The 13,701-nt window shown below is 54.6% G+C and overlaps 1 protein-coding gene across 1 annotated transcript in view; it reads right to left on the bottom strand.

The window, feature by feature from the left end:
- Nucleotides 1-12,872, bottom strand: part of LOC140210942 (phosphatidylinositol 4,5-bisphosphate 3-kinase catalytic subunit gamma isoform-like) — a 26,575-nt gene extending 13,703 nt beyond the window's left edge. The window contains exons 1-4 of the mRNA XM_072280222.1: nt 12,734-12,872; nt 5,496-7,276; nt 3,610-3,675; nt 1,892-2,134 (exon numbers count right to left, since the gene is read on the bottom strand). Coding sequence (XP_072136323.1) covers nt 1,892-2,134; nt 3,610-3,675; nt 5,496-7,265 — 2,079 coding nt within the window. The 5' untranslated portion in view covers nt 7,266-7,276; nt 12,734-12,872. The remainder of the gene's footprint in view (nt 1-1,891; nt 2,135-3,609; nt 3,676-5,495; nt 7,277-12,733) is intronic.
- Nucleotides 12,873-13,701: the final 829 nt, after the last annotated feature.

The following is a 13,701-nucleotide window of genomic DNA, read 5'->3' as shown; positions in this document are numbered from 1 at the left end:
TGTAAGGTGCTCCTTCCCTCCACTAGCCTGCAGAACACCCTTGGGCAAGGTGTAGCACCGGCTTAGCCCCCCACTCTCCCCACCCCACCTCGATCAGGGTCACGTGAAGCCATGGGAGCAGGTGGTAGGTGGTCGTACGAGCAGCTGGTGCACATCACAAGTCCTGGTTATTCAACCACTGACACCAGGCAGACAATCTCTGAAGAGATTGATAATGGCTGGGGTCATTTGTCTTGCAAAGACACTGCCCAGAAGGTGGCAATGGCAAACCACTTGTGTAGAAAAACTTCCCAAGAACATTCATGGCCATGGAAGGACCAGGATCGCCCACGTCATACGACACGGCTCATAATGAACAAATGAACTACCTCAAGGCACCGTGTAATCATCTTATCTGTATGAACAATATACAAGACAAGTTGTTCACTGTAACAAACCAACTTAACACAGACCCTCCCCTATCACCCTGGGGCAGGCTGACCCCACAGCTGGTGGAGGAGATGGACCTTGGGCCCCCACAGGGGAGGTATGGATCTGAGGAGTCTCAGTCCTGGGTGGGACAGGGTGGGATATTCGTTGGTCCTTTGGCCCTGAAGCAGGAACCCCTCCCCCTGAGATAGCTCCTTCCCTACACCCACTGCAGTTAAGAAGATGTGTGACGTGTTGGTCTTCATTAGTCAGGGGACTGAGTTCAAGAGCTGGGAGGTAATGTGGCAACTCTATAAAACCCTGGTTAGACCACAACTGGAATATTGTGTTCAGTTCTGGTCCCCTCATTAGAGGAAGGATGAGGGAGGTTTAGAGAGGGTGCAGAGCAGGTTTACCAGGATGAGAGCATGTCTTATGAGGATAGGCTGAGTGAGCTGGGGATTTTCTCTTTGGGGTGAAGAAGGATGAGATGTGACAAGATAGAGGTTTACAAGAGGTGTGCAGTTTTTGGTTCCCTAATCTGAGGAAAGACATCCTTGCCATAGAGGGAGTACAAAGAAGGTTCACCAGATTGATTCCTGGGATGGCAGGACTTTCATATGATGAAAGACTGATCGACTAGGCTTATACTCTCTGGAATTTAGAAGATTGAGGGGGGATCTTATTGAAACGTATAAAATCCTAAAGGAATTGGACAGGCTAGATGCAGGAAGATTGTTCCCGATGTTGGGGAAGTCCAGAACGAGGGGTCACAGTTTGAGGATAAAGGGGAAGCCTTTTAGGACCGAGATTAGGAAAAACTTCTTCACACAGAGTGGTGAATCTGTGGAATTCTCTGCCACAGGAAACAGTTGAGGCCAGTTCATTGGCTATATTTAAGAGGGAGTTAGATATGGCCCTTGTGGCTAAAGGGATCAGGGGGTGTGAAGAGAAGGCAGGTACAGGGTTCTGAGTTGGATGATCAGCCATGATAGTACTGAACGGCGGTGCAGGCTCGAAGGGCCGAATGGCCTACTCCTGCACCTATTTTCTATGTTTCTATGTTTCTAAGAGGCAGAGGTGGAGTGGACAGCCAGAGACTTTTCCCCCGGGGTGGAAACGGCAAATATGAGGGAGGCATTTTAAGGCGATTGGAAGAAAGTAAATGTTTTTTTTAAATTTTTACATGAGTGGTGGGTGTGTGGAAGATGCTGCCAGGGGTGGTGGTAGAGGGAGATAGAGGGAGGTAGAGGGGCATTTCAGAAACTCTTAGATAGACAGGCGAATGAAAGAAAAGTGGAGACCATGTGGAAGGGAAGGGCGAGATTGATCTTAGAGTACACCTATTACAACGATTCCTCCAACCTCCACCCTTTCTCCCCAAACGTCCCCGCCTTCTCAGCACCTCAAGGTGGCCCAAACTTCCTGATCGGCTCGCCTGCCAAACATCGCCCCCTTCCCCGCGGCCCCGGCACTGGGCCGCCCTCACCTCGGACTGACCGGTTTGCGGAATGTCACTCCTCTGGGCGATGGCCGCCTTGATCTGGCCGGCCACGTGGCTGAGGGCCGTCACCAGCTGGACCTGGTGCTCGAAGTCCCGGAGCATCGGGACGCTGCAGCCCAGCAGATACGCCTCGAGGATCACCGCGTAGCGGTCCGAGAAGTGCGGCGAGGCCGCCACCTCGCCGCGGCAGTACCAGAAGAAGAAGTGGCCGATTCTCTTGCTCTGAGGGGAGGGGAAACGGGGTGGGGGTTCGTTACACAGAGCGATCCCACAATCTGTTACCTCCCCCCCCCCCCCAACACCCTCCGTTTGTAACAGCGGAAACCCATCCCGTTCGGAGTGCCGATCCCAGGGTGACTGGGTGACGAGGGTTCGGGATTTTGGAGCGGCCAGAGGAACAGCGGACCAGCCCGGCCCGGCCCGGGAAAAGCTTTCATTGTTCGCCGCTGCACAGACGGTGCTGAGGGTTTTAGCACTTCCCTGCCTGTCCACTCCTTTTCTCCCCCGGTCCAGTCTCTGAACGGTTCCCTTTTGACTGTTCACTGGTGTTCCGCTGGGTGTCGACTGTGTAATACCCCAGCAGTGGTGGTGAACTTTTGAATTTGAACGGCATCATGGCATGTTTCAGCTCCAAGGTGTCCCCGCCGAGGATGTGCGGTGGGGTCCGCGGGGTCGGGAGTTACAACTCACCAAGATGACCACCCGTTCAAATTCCCGACTTTAAAGAACACGGTACGGTGTACTGTGCCTCGGTAGGAATGCCGCCATAGAGGCCGTGGCGGAGACCGTCGGAGGCCGTGAGGGCATCGTTGCGGTAGCGGTATTGAACGGGAAAACTATCCTGTATTTGAAGTCACTGCGGGGTGCGTTTCTGGCCCTGAGTCAGGGGCTGAGGGTGGGGAGAGTTTCTATGCAGGTGGACCCGGTGCTGGGCCCCGTGCGGTCGGTAATCCTCTCAGACATCCACCCCCATCTCCCTGACAGGGCCCCATTCCCCTGTCTGCGCTCCATCGCGAGGTGCAATCGGAAATAACCCCGATACGGTACAGGGCACCTCCCCGGGGTTATGAGCACCTATCTCATTCCAGCGCCGTCTCCTGATGCAGCTGGAGCGGGGTGGGGCCCAGGGGCAGCTTCAGGGTTATTTTGAGGGGCGATACTATACCGTCCGTAGGCTACGGGTCACCCGAGGTGCCACGCCTGTAAGGAGTTTGGGCATAGGTCTAGGCGGCAGAGAGTCGAGGGTTCTGCTAGGGCCGAATGCCTGCCCCTCTTCCGAGGGTACGTTCGTGCCCGGCTGTGGTTGGAGAGGGACCTTGCGGTTGCAATGGGTATATTGGGGGATTCCGGGAGCAGGGAATTGACAGTGTTATAGACGACAGTAATTTGAATTTATTCATTGCCTTGTAACTACTGAATGTTTGTACTTTGTGTATTTGTTGAGTAAATAAACTTTTATAGTTTTTTAAAAGAAAGAGGTGGACTTCAAGTAATAACACATTATGTCATATGGGATCTTGCTGTGCTCTGGTCATGTCCTATTCTGAGAGCGGAGTCTGCATCAGATTGGATGGGTGGGCTTGGGCACCGAAGTAATGAGGGCCTTTGGGTGCTGGTTGCGGGCACGCTGCGGAAACTGCGATGGAGGAACCGGCACTTTTACTCCGGAGGTTAAGCCTTCCCCCGTCAACACTCACCTTCAGAGCCCAGCCGATAAGGAACCTGGCCAGACTGCTGTCGTGGTACGGCTCGAATTTCAGGGCCTGGAGCACAGAGAGACATTACTCAGAGGCCGCTCGGCCCTCGGGTCCCCTCCAAGCCCAGAGCTGGCCCACCAACACCCCAACCCCATTCTTTCCCACACAGGTCAGTGGTCAGTGGAATTTAGTCCCCGGATGAGTTGAATTCCGGCCATTAGGAGCCTGGTCTAGGATTGGGACTCGGAGCTGGGTTGGGGAGATCCGTAGTCTGGGATGCAGGATTGGGACTGTCGGTGCCCCGTCTCTGCCTGATATCCATTCGGAGTGTCATTCCTCAGTTCCTGAAGATGTGGGGCAGACTGTGATGGATGGTGGGGGTGGGAGGTGTGTGTGGATGCATATCCCGCGAGTTCAGGCGCGTAGCAGATGTGTTTGGTGAGGGGTGTTTGCGCGCTGTGCGTACACTGTGTGCGTGAGGGCTGTGCACGCAGGGGGTGGTGTGTGTGGATAGACTGCATGCTGTGGGGAGCGTGTGTGTGCGGAATGTGTGTAGGCTTGAACCCGGGGTGTGTGCGGGATGTGTGTGGGGAGTGTGTATGAGCTGTGCGCGCTGTGTATGGGGTACGTGTGTGTGCTGTGCGCACAGGGTGTGTGTACGCTGTGTGTGTGGTGTGTGCGGGCTGTGCACGCAGGGGGTGGTGTGTGTGGATAGACTGCATGCTGTGGGGAGTGTGTGTGTGCCGAATGTGTGTAGGCTTGAGCCTGGGGTGTGTGCGGGCTGTGCGCGCTGTGTATGGGGTACGTGTGTGTGTGCTGTGTGTATGTGCTGTGCGCACAGGGTGTGTGTACGCTGTGTGGGGTGTGTACGAGTTGTGTCATTTCGAGCACTACAGTATAATGCAGGACAAGGATGTAATGCTGAGGCTTCAAAAGACATCGGTCAGACCGCACTCGGGGGTATTGTGAGCTGTTTCGGGTTCCTTTTCTAAGAAAGGATGTGACGGTATTGGAGACGGTTCGGAGGAGGATAGAGAGAATGGTGTCAGGAATGAAAGGGTTAACACGTGAGGAGCGTTCGACCGCGGAGGGTCTGCGCTGACTGGATTTCAGAAGGATGGGGGAGAGGATCTCATTGAAAACGATCGAATATTGAAAGGCCTCGATAGAGTGGATGTGAAGACGATGTTTCCCATGGTCGGGAGTCTCGGATCCAAGGGCACAGCCTCTGAATAGAAGGGGGTCCCTGTACAGCGGAGATGAGGAAGAATTTCTTCAGCCAGAAAGTAGTGAATCTGTGGAATTCATTACCACAGAGTCCAGGTGACTGGGTATATTTGAAGTGGAGTTTCATTAGTCGGTATCAGAAGTTACAGGGGGAGTGCAGCTGTGTGTCAAGCTGCGTGTGCAGTGTCTCGCGGGGCGTGTTCAGTGTGTCGAGGCTGTGGTGGTTCGGCTGAGCTGTGTGTCTGTCGTGTGTGTTTGTTGGTTTGTCACGGCGTGTGTTTAAAGTGTCGGGGCTGAGGTTGGTGGGCAGAGGCGTGTCACGGTGCGTGTGTTGGTGTGACGTGGTGTGTACTGAGGTGTCCGGTGTGCGCCTCGGCGTGTTCCCTGGGCTGTTTGTTGGTGGGTTGAGGTGAGTGTCGGAGTTGTTTTGAGGTGTGTCAGGAGTATGCGTTGGCGTGTCGAGACGAGACGTGAGTGTGTGTGTGTCACGGGGCGTGTACAGTGTGCCATGGGGAGCGTGGCGGGGTCTGTGTGCGTTCGGTGTCGGGGTGGGGGACGTTCTGGTGGGTTGAGCCGTGTGCCCTGTCGCAGTGTGTGTTGGGTGTGTTGCTGTGGGTGATGGGGGTGTAACGGGGGTTGTGTCCAGGCCTCCCCCTCACCTGCACCAGCTGCAGCAGGAACCTGAGTACCGGGCCGCCGTCCAGCAGCTCCAGGCGCCGCACCGCCAGCGCACGCACCCTCTCATCTGCGACGCGCTCGCCCAGCAGCTCCAGCGCGACCGGCAGCTCCAACTCTGCGGGGTCCCAGTGCCCGATCAACCGGTGCAAATCCCGCACCGCCCGCTGCTCGGCCCAGCGCACCGTGGCCAGGAAGGCGGGCAGCGAGCGGCTGTAGCGGCCGCATTCCTGGGTGAAGCGGCAGAAGGCGTCCCTCTGCCGGGCCGCCGCTTCCTCCATTTCCCCCTCCTTCTCGCCGGGCAGCACCACCGAGCGGTCGTATGTGTCGAGAAGGAGACAGAGGGCGGCGGACCCCTGCAGATCAGGGTTCGTGGCGGAAGAGAGAAGCCCCGCGCCGTGTCCAGAGCCGGGCCACAGGTGCAGCACCCTCTCGCCCTGCTGCAGGCGCCGGTGGTGGTCGATAAGCAGGAGGCTGGCGTGGTACAGCAGGAGCCCGGTCTCCCCGTTCCCATCGGCGGCATCGGACGGCGGGGAGCTCTCCAGCGCGTAAACCCGCAGGCCGAGCCGGGAGCCCCGCGGCAGGTCCCGCACCTGGATGTCGAAGCGGAGCCAGGCGTTCCAGAGCACTTCTTCGGCCAGTGGCAGGGCGGCGGAGCGGGCGCTGCAGAGGGTGAGGCTGCCGTGCATAACGGCTCCCACCACGTACACCCGCACCGGTCTCTTGCCGGGGGCCCCGGGAGCGTCCAACCCCAGTAGTTTGACTCGGAAAGGATGGCGGCAGTCACAGAGGGAGAGAGCGGCCGCCCCCTCCTCCTCCTCCTCGGCCTCGCACAGGCTCAGGCTCGGCCCCGACTCCTCCTCAACAAGTGGCCAGTCCCGGGCGACCTCTTGCTCCTCGTCCGGCTCCGGGGCTGGGGCGCTCACCAGCGCCAGGCGCAGCTCCTCCCGTATCTTCAGACAGCGCCGGACCCAGCGGAAGTCCACCAGGGGCCAACTGCCGATCAGGTACTCTTCCCGGCCGCACACCTTGAGCGCCAGCTCCTCGCCGAGCTCCTCCCCAGTCTGCCGGCTGTAGGCGCGGATGACCAGCTCGGGCGTGAGGCAGCCGCTCACCTTCAGCCTCCGGCTGCTGCCGCCCCGGTAGATGGTCACCCCGATCTCCTGGCTGGCTGCCGCCTGCAGGGCCGCAGGAAGGGGGCTGGAGTCCAGGCGGGGCTCGACGGGGTGGTGGCGGCTGAGCTGCGCCCGTCGGACCGCGGTGAACCTCCTGCGGGCTGTGTTTAGCTCGCCCTGCCGCTGCCCGTTCACCAGAGCTCTGACATCGCGACCTATCAGGCTGGCCATGGTGTCCCAGAGGAGCCGGCCCGCCTCAGTGTCCCCGGAGTGAGGCCTCAGGTAGATTTGGCCCCTCTGGTGTCCCAGGCCCTGCCAGTACCTGACCGCGCCGAGCGACAGCAGGATCTGCTCGTCGTCCAATATCTCATACCAGGCGGGACCCTTCCTGTACAGCAGCTGGAAGGAATCGGGGCCGTAGGGCTGGTAGGAGCCGGGTCTGGCGCTCTCGCTCGCCGCTTTCGCCCAGACCAACAGGCGGAGGGAACGCACGGTGCCGAGAGCCGGCAATTCCAGTTCGATCACCTCGGGCTGCCCGTTGGCCGGGCACTGGGTGGGCAGCACGCAGACGAAGATCAGGGTGCCGCAGCTGGGGAAGGGGCCGGCAGGGCTCAGCTCGCCTTCCTCGTCCGACTTCATGTCCCGCACGCCTGTAGGGGAGGAGAAGGGAGTAAATGGGGAGAGCTCCCTCCACACTGTCCACACACCACGAAGGATCCAACCCACCCTGCTCATGGACTGAAGGGCGGAAGCGTCCTAGCACCCACGCCGGGACCACCGGACTCTTTGACACGAAAGCCTCTTTTTCTCTATTGATCAGAGTCAAAAATAAAAAAAATTAAATCCACTATGATTAAATTTTGTAAAACAATAAAACATGAAAACTTCCAAGAGGGTGAATACATTTTACAGTCACTGTGTATAAGCTACTTTATGTACTTATAAAGACGAGAACGTCTGTATTTGCTGGAAATCCAGAGCATCACACGCAAAATGGTGAAAAAACTCAGCAGGCCAGGCAGCATCTATGGAAATTAATAAACAGTCGATATTTCAGGCCGAGACCCTTCTTCGGGACTGAGAAGGAAGGGAGAAGATGCCAGATTAAAAGGGCGGGAGAGGGGGTTGATAGCTAGAGATGACAGGTGAAGCCAGGTGGATTGGAAAGGATGGAGAAGAAGGAATCTGACAGGAGAGGAGAGTGGGCCATGGGAGAAAGGGGAGGAGAGGTGATAGGCAGGTGAGAAGAGGTCAGAGTGAGGAGCAGAAGAGGGGAGGGCAGGGAATTTTTTTAAGGAATCGATATTCACACCATCAGGTTGGAGGCTACCCAAACAGAGTATAAGGTGTCGCTTCTCCATCCCGAGAGTGGCCTCATCTTGGCACAAGAGGAGGACATGGACCAACATGTTGGATTGGGAATGGGAATTAAAATGTTTGGCCATCGGGAAATTCCACTTTTGGCGGAGGTGCTCAATGAAGCGGTCCCCCAGTTTACAACCGGGTCTCATTAGTGTAGAGGAGGCCGCACCGGGAGCGCTGGACACGACAGACAACCCCAGCAGATTCACAGGCGAAGTGTTGCCTCACCTGGAAGGACTGTTTGGGGACCTGAATGCAGGTGAGGGAGGAGGTGTAGGGGCAGGTGTAGGACTTTGGCCGCTTGCAGGGATAAGTACTGGGAGGGAGATTAGTGAGGAGGGGATAATGGAGAGTAGCGGAGAGGAGGTGAAAATGTATATTGATTGTATTGTTATGTTCTTTACCTCAGTGTGTTTGGTGCTGCATCGGATCCAGAGTGATAATTATTTCATTCTCCTTTACACTTGTGTACACGAAATGAGATTGAACAATCTTTAAGTCATAGGAGCAGAATTAGGCCATTTGGCCCATCGAGTCTGCTCTGCTATTCCATCATGGCTGATTTATTTTCCCTCTCTCCCTGCCGACTGTTTCCCCCAATTCTTCTGCCTTCTCCCCATAACCTTTGACATCCTGACTAATCAAGAACCAGTCACTTCCGCTTTAAATGTGCCGCCTGTGGCAATGGATTCCACAGATTCACCACCTTCTGGCTGAAGAACTTCCTCCACATCTCCATTCTAAAAGGCCGTTCCTCTGTTCTGAGACTGTGCTCTGTGTCCTAGATTCACTCACAATAGGAAACACCCTCACCATGTCCATTCTATCCAGGCCTTTAAATATTCAATAGATTTCAATGAGGACCCCTCTCATTCCTCTGAATTCCAGCGAATACAGGCCCTGAGTCATCAAACGCTCCTTAGATGTTAACCCAGACTTTACCAGGATCGTTCTCGTGAATCTCCTAACCCTCTCCAAAGCCAGCACATCCTTTCCAGCGCTCTGACCAATGAGACATAAAGCCTCAGTGTAGAATCAGTCCTATTCACACTCCCGGGGTCAAACAGAGAGTGAATCTCCCTCCACACTGTCCTATCACACACTCCCAGGGTCAGACACAGAGTGAAGCTCCCTCCACACTGTCCTATCACACACTCCCGGGGTCAGACACAGAGTGAAGCTCCCTCCACACCATCCTATCACACACTCCCGGGATCAGACACAGAGTGAAGCTCCCCCCACACTGTCCCATCACACACTCCTGGGGTCAGACACAGAGTGAAGCTTCCTCCACACTATCCCATCACAAACTCCTGGGGTCAGACACAGTGTGAAGCTCCCTCCACACTGTCCCATCACACACTCCCAGGGACAGACACAGAGTGAATCTCCTTCCACACTGTCCCATCACACACTCCCGGGGTCAGACACAGATTGAAAGTTGGCAAGGCAATTGCAAGAAACTGCAGAGAGTTATGGACACAGCTCAGCCCGTCACAGAACCCGCCCCCCCTCCCCCGCATGGACCCTCTCTACATTTCCTGCTGCTTCAGTAAGGCAGCCAGCATAATCAGAGACCCCTCTCACCCGTGACCTTCTCTCTTCTCCCATCAGGCAGAAGATACAAAAGCCTGAAAGTACATAGCACCGGGCTCAGGGACAGCTTCTACACCGTTGTTAGAAGAATGTTGAACATTGCCTGTTACAATAAATGGACACTTGACCTCACAGCCTAGCTCCTTATGGCCCCGTCTCCCTCAGATCCCACCGTCAGCTGCTGGGCCCTCAGAGGCTCCATCTTCTCACCCCAACCCTCCCCTCCCCACTGACACCCCCGCCTCCCCCCTCCCCCTCTGATCCCAGCTCTCATCCGTGCCGGGTCTTTACCATCCCCTCCGACCTTCAACTGTCTGAGGCAGAACGCTCTGTTCTCAGTAAGGGCCTCACCTTTGTCCCCCTTCGCCCACACCTCAGCGAATTCCGCATTCGCCATGATGCGGAACTTTTCTTCCGCCGTCTCCGTCTCCGAGCCTACTACTTTGGCAAGGACTCTTCCACCCCCACCGATGACCCCTTCTCCCATCTTCAACCCTCCTCCTCTTCATGGACACCCCGCTCCGGTCTTCTGCCTGGTCTGGATCTCTTAATTGCTAACTGCCGACGGGACATCAACCGTCTCGACTTCACCGCACCCTGTCCCCATTACAACCTCACTCCTTCCGAACGCTCTGCTCTCCACTCCCTCCGCACTAATCCTAACCTTACTATTAAACCCGCCAATAAGGGGGGTGCTGTTGTAGTCTGGCGTACTGACCTCTACCTTGCCGAGGCACAGCGACAACTCGCGGATACCTCCTCTTATTTACCTCTCAATCGTGACCTCACTAAGGAGCACCAGGCCATTGTCTCCCACACTATCACCGACTTTATCTGCTCAGGGGATCTCCCATCCACTGCTACCAACCTTATAGTTCCCACACCTCGCACTTCCCGTTTCTACCCCCTACCCGAGATCCACAAACCTGCCTGTCCGGGCAGACCTATTGTCTCAGCTTGCTCCTGCCCGAGTTCCACCGAACTCGTTTCTGCATACCTCGACACGGTTTTATCCCCCCTTGTTCAATCCCTTCTTACCTATGTTCGTGACACCTCTCACGCTCTTAAACTTTTCGATGATTTTAAGTTCCCTGGCCCCCACCGCTTTATTTTCACCATGGATGTCCAGTCCCTATATACTTCCATCCCCCATCAGGAAGGTCTCAAAGCTCTCCGCTTCTTTTTGGATTCCAGACCTAACCAGTTCCCCTCTACCACCACTCTGCTCCGTCTAGCGGAATTAGTCCTTACTCTTAATAATTTCTCCTTTGGCTCCTCCCTCTTCTTCCAAATTAAAGGTGTAGCTATGGGCACCGGTATGGGTCCGAACTATGCCTGCCTTTTTGTTGGCTTTGTGGAACAATCTATGTTCCAAACCTATTCTAGTATCTGTCCCCCACTTTTCCTTCGCTACAGCTACGACTGCATTGGCGCTGCTTCCTGCACGCATGCAGAGCTCATTGACTTCATTAACTTTGCCTCCAACTTTCACCCTGCCCTCAAGTTTACCTGGTCCATTTCCGACACCTCCCTCCCCTTTCTAGATCTTTCTGTCTCTATCTCTGGAGACAGCTTATCTACTAATGTCTGCTATAAGCCTATTGACTCTCACAGCTATCTGGACTATTCCTCTTTTCACCCTGTCTCTTGCAAAAATGCCATCCCCTTCTCGCAATTCCTCCGTCTCCGCCGCATCTGCTCTCAGGATGAGGCTTTTCATTCCAGGACGAGGGAGATGTCCTCCTTTTTTAAAGAAAGAGGCTTCCCTTCCTCCACCATCAACTCCGCTCTCAAACGCATCTCCCCCATTTCACGCACATCTCCTCTCACTCCATCCTCCCGCCACCCCACTAGGAATAGGGTTCCCCTGGTCCTCACCTACCACCCCACCAGCTTCTGAGTCCAACATATTATTCTTTGTAACTTCCGCCACCTCCAACGGGATCCCACCACTAAGCACATCTTTCCCTCCCCCCCCCCTGCATTCCGCACTCCCTACGCGACTCCCTTGTCCATTCGTCCCCCATCCCTCCCCACTGATCTCCTTCCCGGCACTTATCCTTGTAAGCGGAACAAGTGCTACACATGCCCTTACACTTCCTCCCTTACCACCATTCAGGATCCCAGACAGTCCTTCCAGGTGAGGCGACACTTCACCTGTGAGTCGGCTGGGGTGATATACTGCGTCCGATGCTCCCGATGTGGCCTTCTATATATTGGCGAGACCCGACGCAGACTGGGAGACCGCTTTGCTGAACACCTACGCTCTGTCCGCCAGAGAAAGCAGGATCTCCCAGTGGCCACACATTTTAATTCCACATCCCATTCCCATTCTGATATGTCTATCCACGGCCTCCTCTACTGTAAAGATGAAGCCACACTCAGGTTGGAGGAACAGCACCTTATATTCCGTCTGGGTAGCCTCCAACCTGATGGCATGAACATCGACTTCTCTAACTTCCGCTAATGCCCCACCTCCCCCACGTACCCCATCCGTTATTTATTTATATACACACATTCTTTCTCTCATTCTCCTTTTTCTCCCTCTGTCCCTCTGACTATACCCCTTGCCCATCCTCTGGGTTTCCCCCCTCCCCCTTTTCCTTCTCCCTGGGCCTCCTGTCCCATGATCCTCTCATATCCCCTTTGCCAATCAACTGTCCAGCTCTTGGCTCCATCCCTCCCCCTCCTGTCTTCTCCTATCATTTCGGATCTCCCCCTCCCCCTCCCACTTTCAAATCTCTTACTAGCTCTTCCTTCAGTTAGATCTGACGAAGGGTCTCGGCCTGAAACGTCGACTGTACCTCTTCCTAGAGATGCTGCCTGGCCTGCTGCGTTCACCAGAAACTTTTATGTGTGTTGCTTGAAATTCCAGCATCTGCAGATTTCCTCGTGTTTCCTTTATGGCCTTGCACTGTATTGCCTTTCTGCACTGCACTGCACTCTCCGTAACTGTAACACTTTATTCTGTGTTCTGTTGTTGTTCTACCTCAGTGTATTGATGGAATGAAATAGTCTGTGTGGACGACATACTTGACGAAAATAAACCAATTTACCAGTATTTTGTTCTAAGATCGAGTATTTCTGTTGTAACTATGGTGCGCGGGTTTGTAACAATCTCTCTCTCGGGTCGAGATGCTTCACGTTACCTGAACAGGGACACTCTGGTCGTGGAGGTGAGTTCTGTCCTTGCTGGCCACGCTGTCTCACTATCGAAAGGCCAGGACTGGAGCTCGCCCGCGTCCCTGGGGTTCTGGCAGGGACTGAGCTTGCTGAAGTGTGTCTCTGCTCCGGCAACAGTCTGTGGATTGCCTTGCACTTCCTCATTCCTGGTTAACTGGTTACCTGTACCACCAGTTTCTCAACACAGTACAGCAGTAAATTCCAACGTTCCCTCCCACCCCCGCCCCCAAATGGGACCCCACGCCCCGGAATCTGACCCACCTTCGAATTGTTAAAGACCATTGTGAGGTGATAACGTGATAGGGAACATAAATGTGACTGAACTAAAGTGAGAATCAGGAAATAAATCCTCTGCACAATTTAACGGGGCTTTCTAATTCTTCCCCATTGAAACTGCGCAGAGGAAGGAGTAGATTGTTCCTGCTGTTTGAACATTAGAACACAGTACAGACCATTCGGCCCACTCTGTAACCTACTGTAAGATCAATCTAACTCTCCCCTCCCTCACAGTCCTCTATCTTTCCTTCATCCACGTGCCCAACTCTCTTAAGTGCCCCTAATGTATCTGCCTCGACCACAACCCTGGCAAGACATTCCACACAACCTGTGTTAAAAAAAAAGCTTACCTCTGACATCCCTCCTATACTTTCCTCTAATCACCTTAAAATTATTGTTCCCCTGCCAGAACTTAGCCATTTCTGTCCTGGGACAGAGTTTCTAGCTTTCTACTCAATCTATGCCTGTAATCATCTTATACGTCTCTTATCATCTTCTCTCATTCTCCTTCCCTCCAAAGAGAAAAGGCCTAGCTCACTCAATCTATCCTCATAAGACATGCTCTTAAATCCAGGCTGCATACCAGTATGTCTCTTCTGTACCCTTTCACATCCTTCCTATAATGAGGCAACCAAAACTGAACACAATATTCCAAGTC

This window comes from Mobula birostris, chromosome 16, assembly GCF_030028105.1.
Source record: "Mobula birostris isolate sMobBir1 chromosome 16, sMobBir1.hap1, whole genome shotgun sequence".
NCBI classification, from domain to species: Eukaryota; Metazoa; Chordata; class Chondrichthyes; order Myliobatiformes; family Myliobatidae; genus Mobula; species Mobula birostris.
The sequence above is the reverse complement of the archived record's forward strand: the minus strand, read 5'-3'. Positions and strand labels throughout refer to the sequence as shown.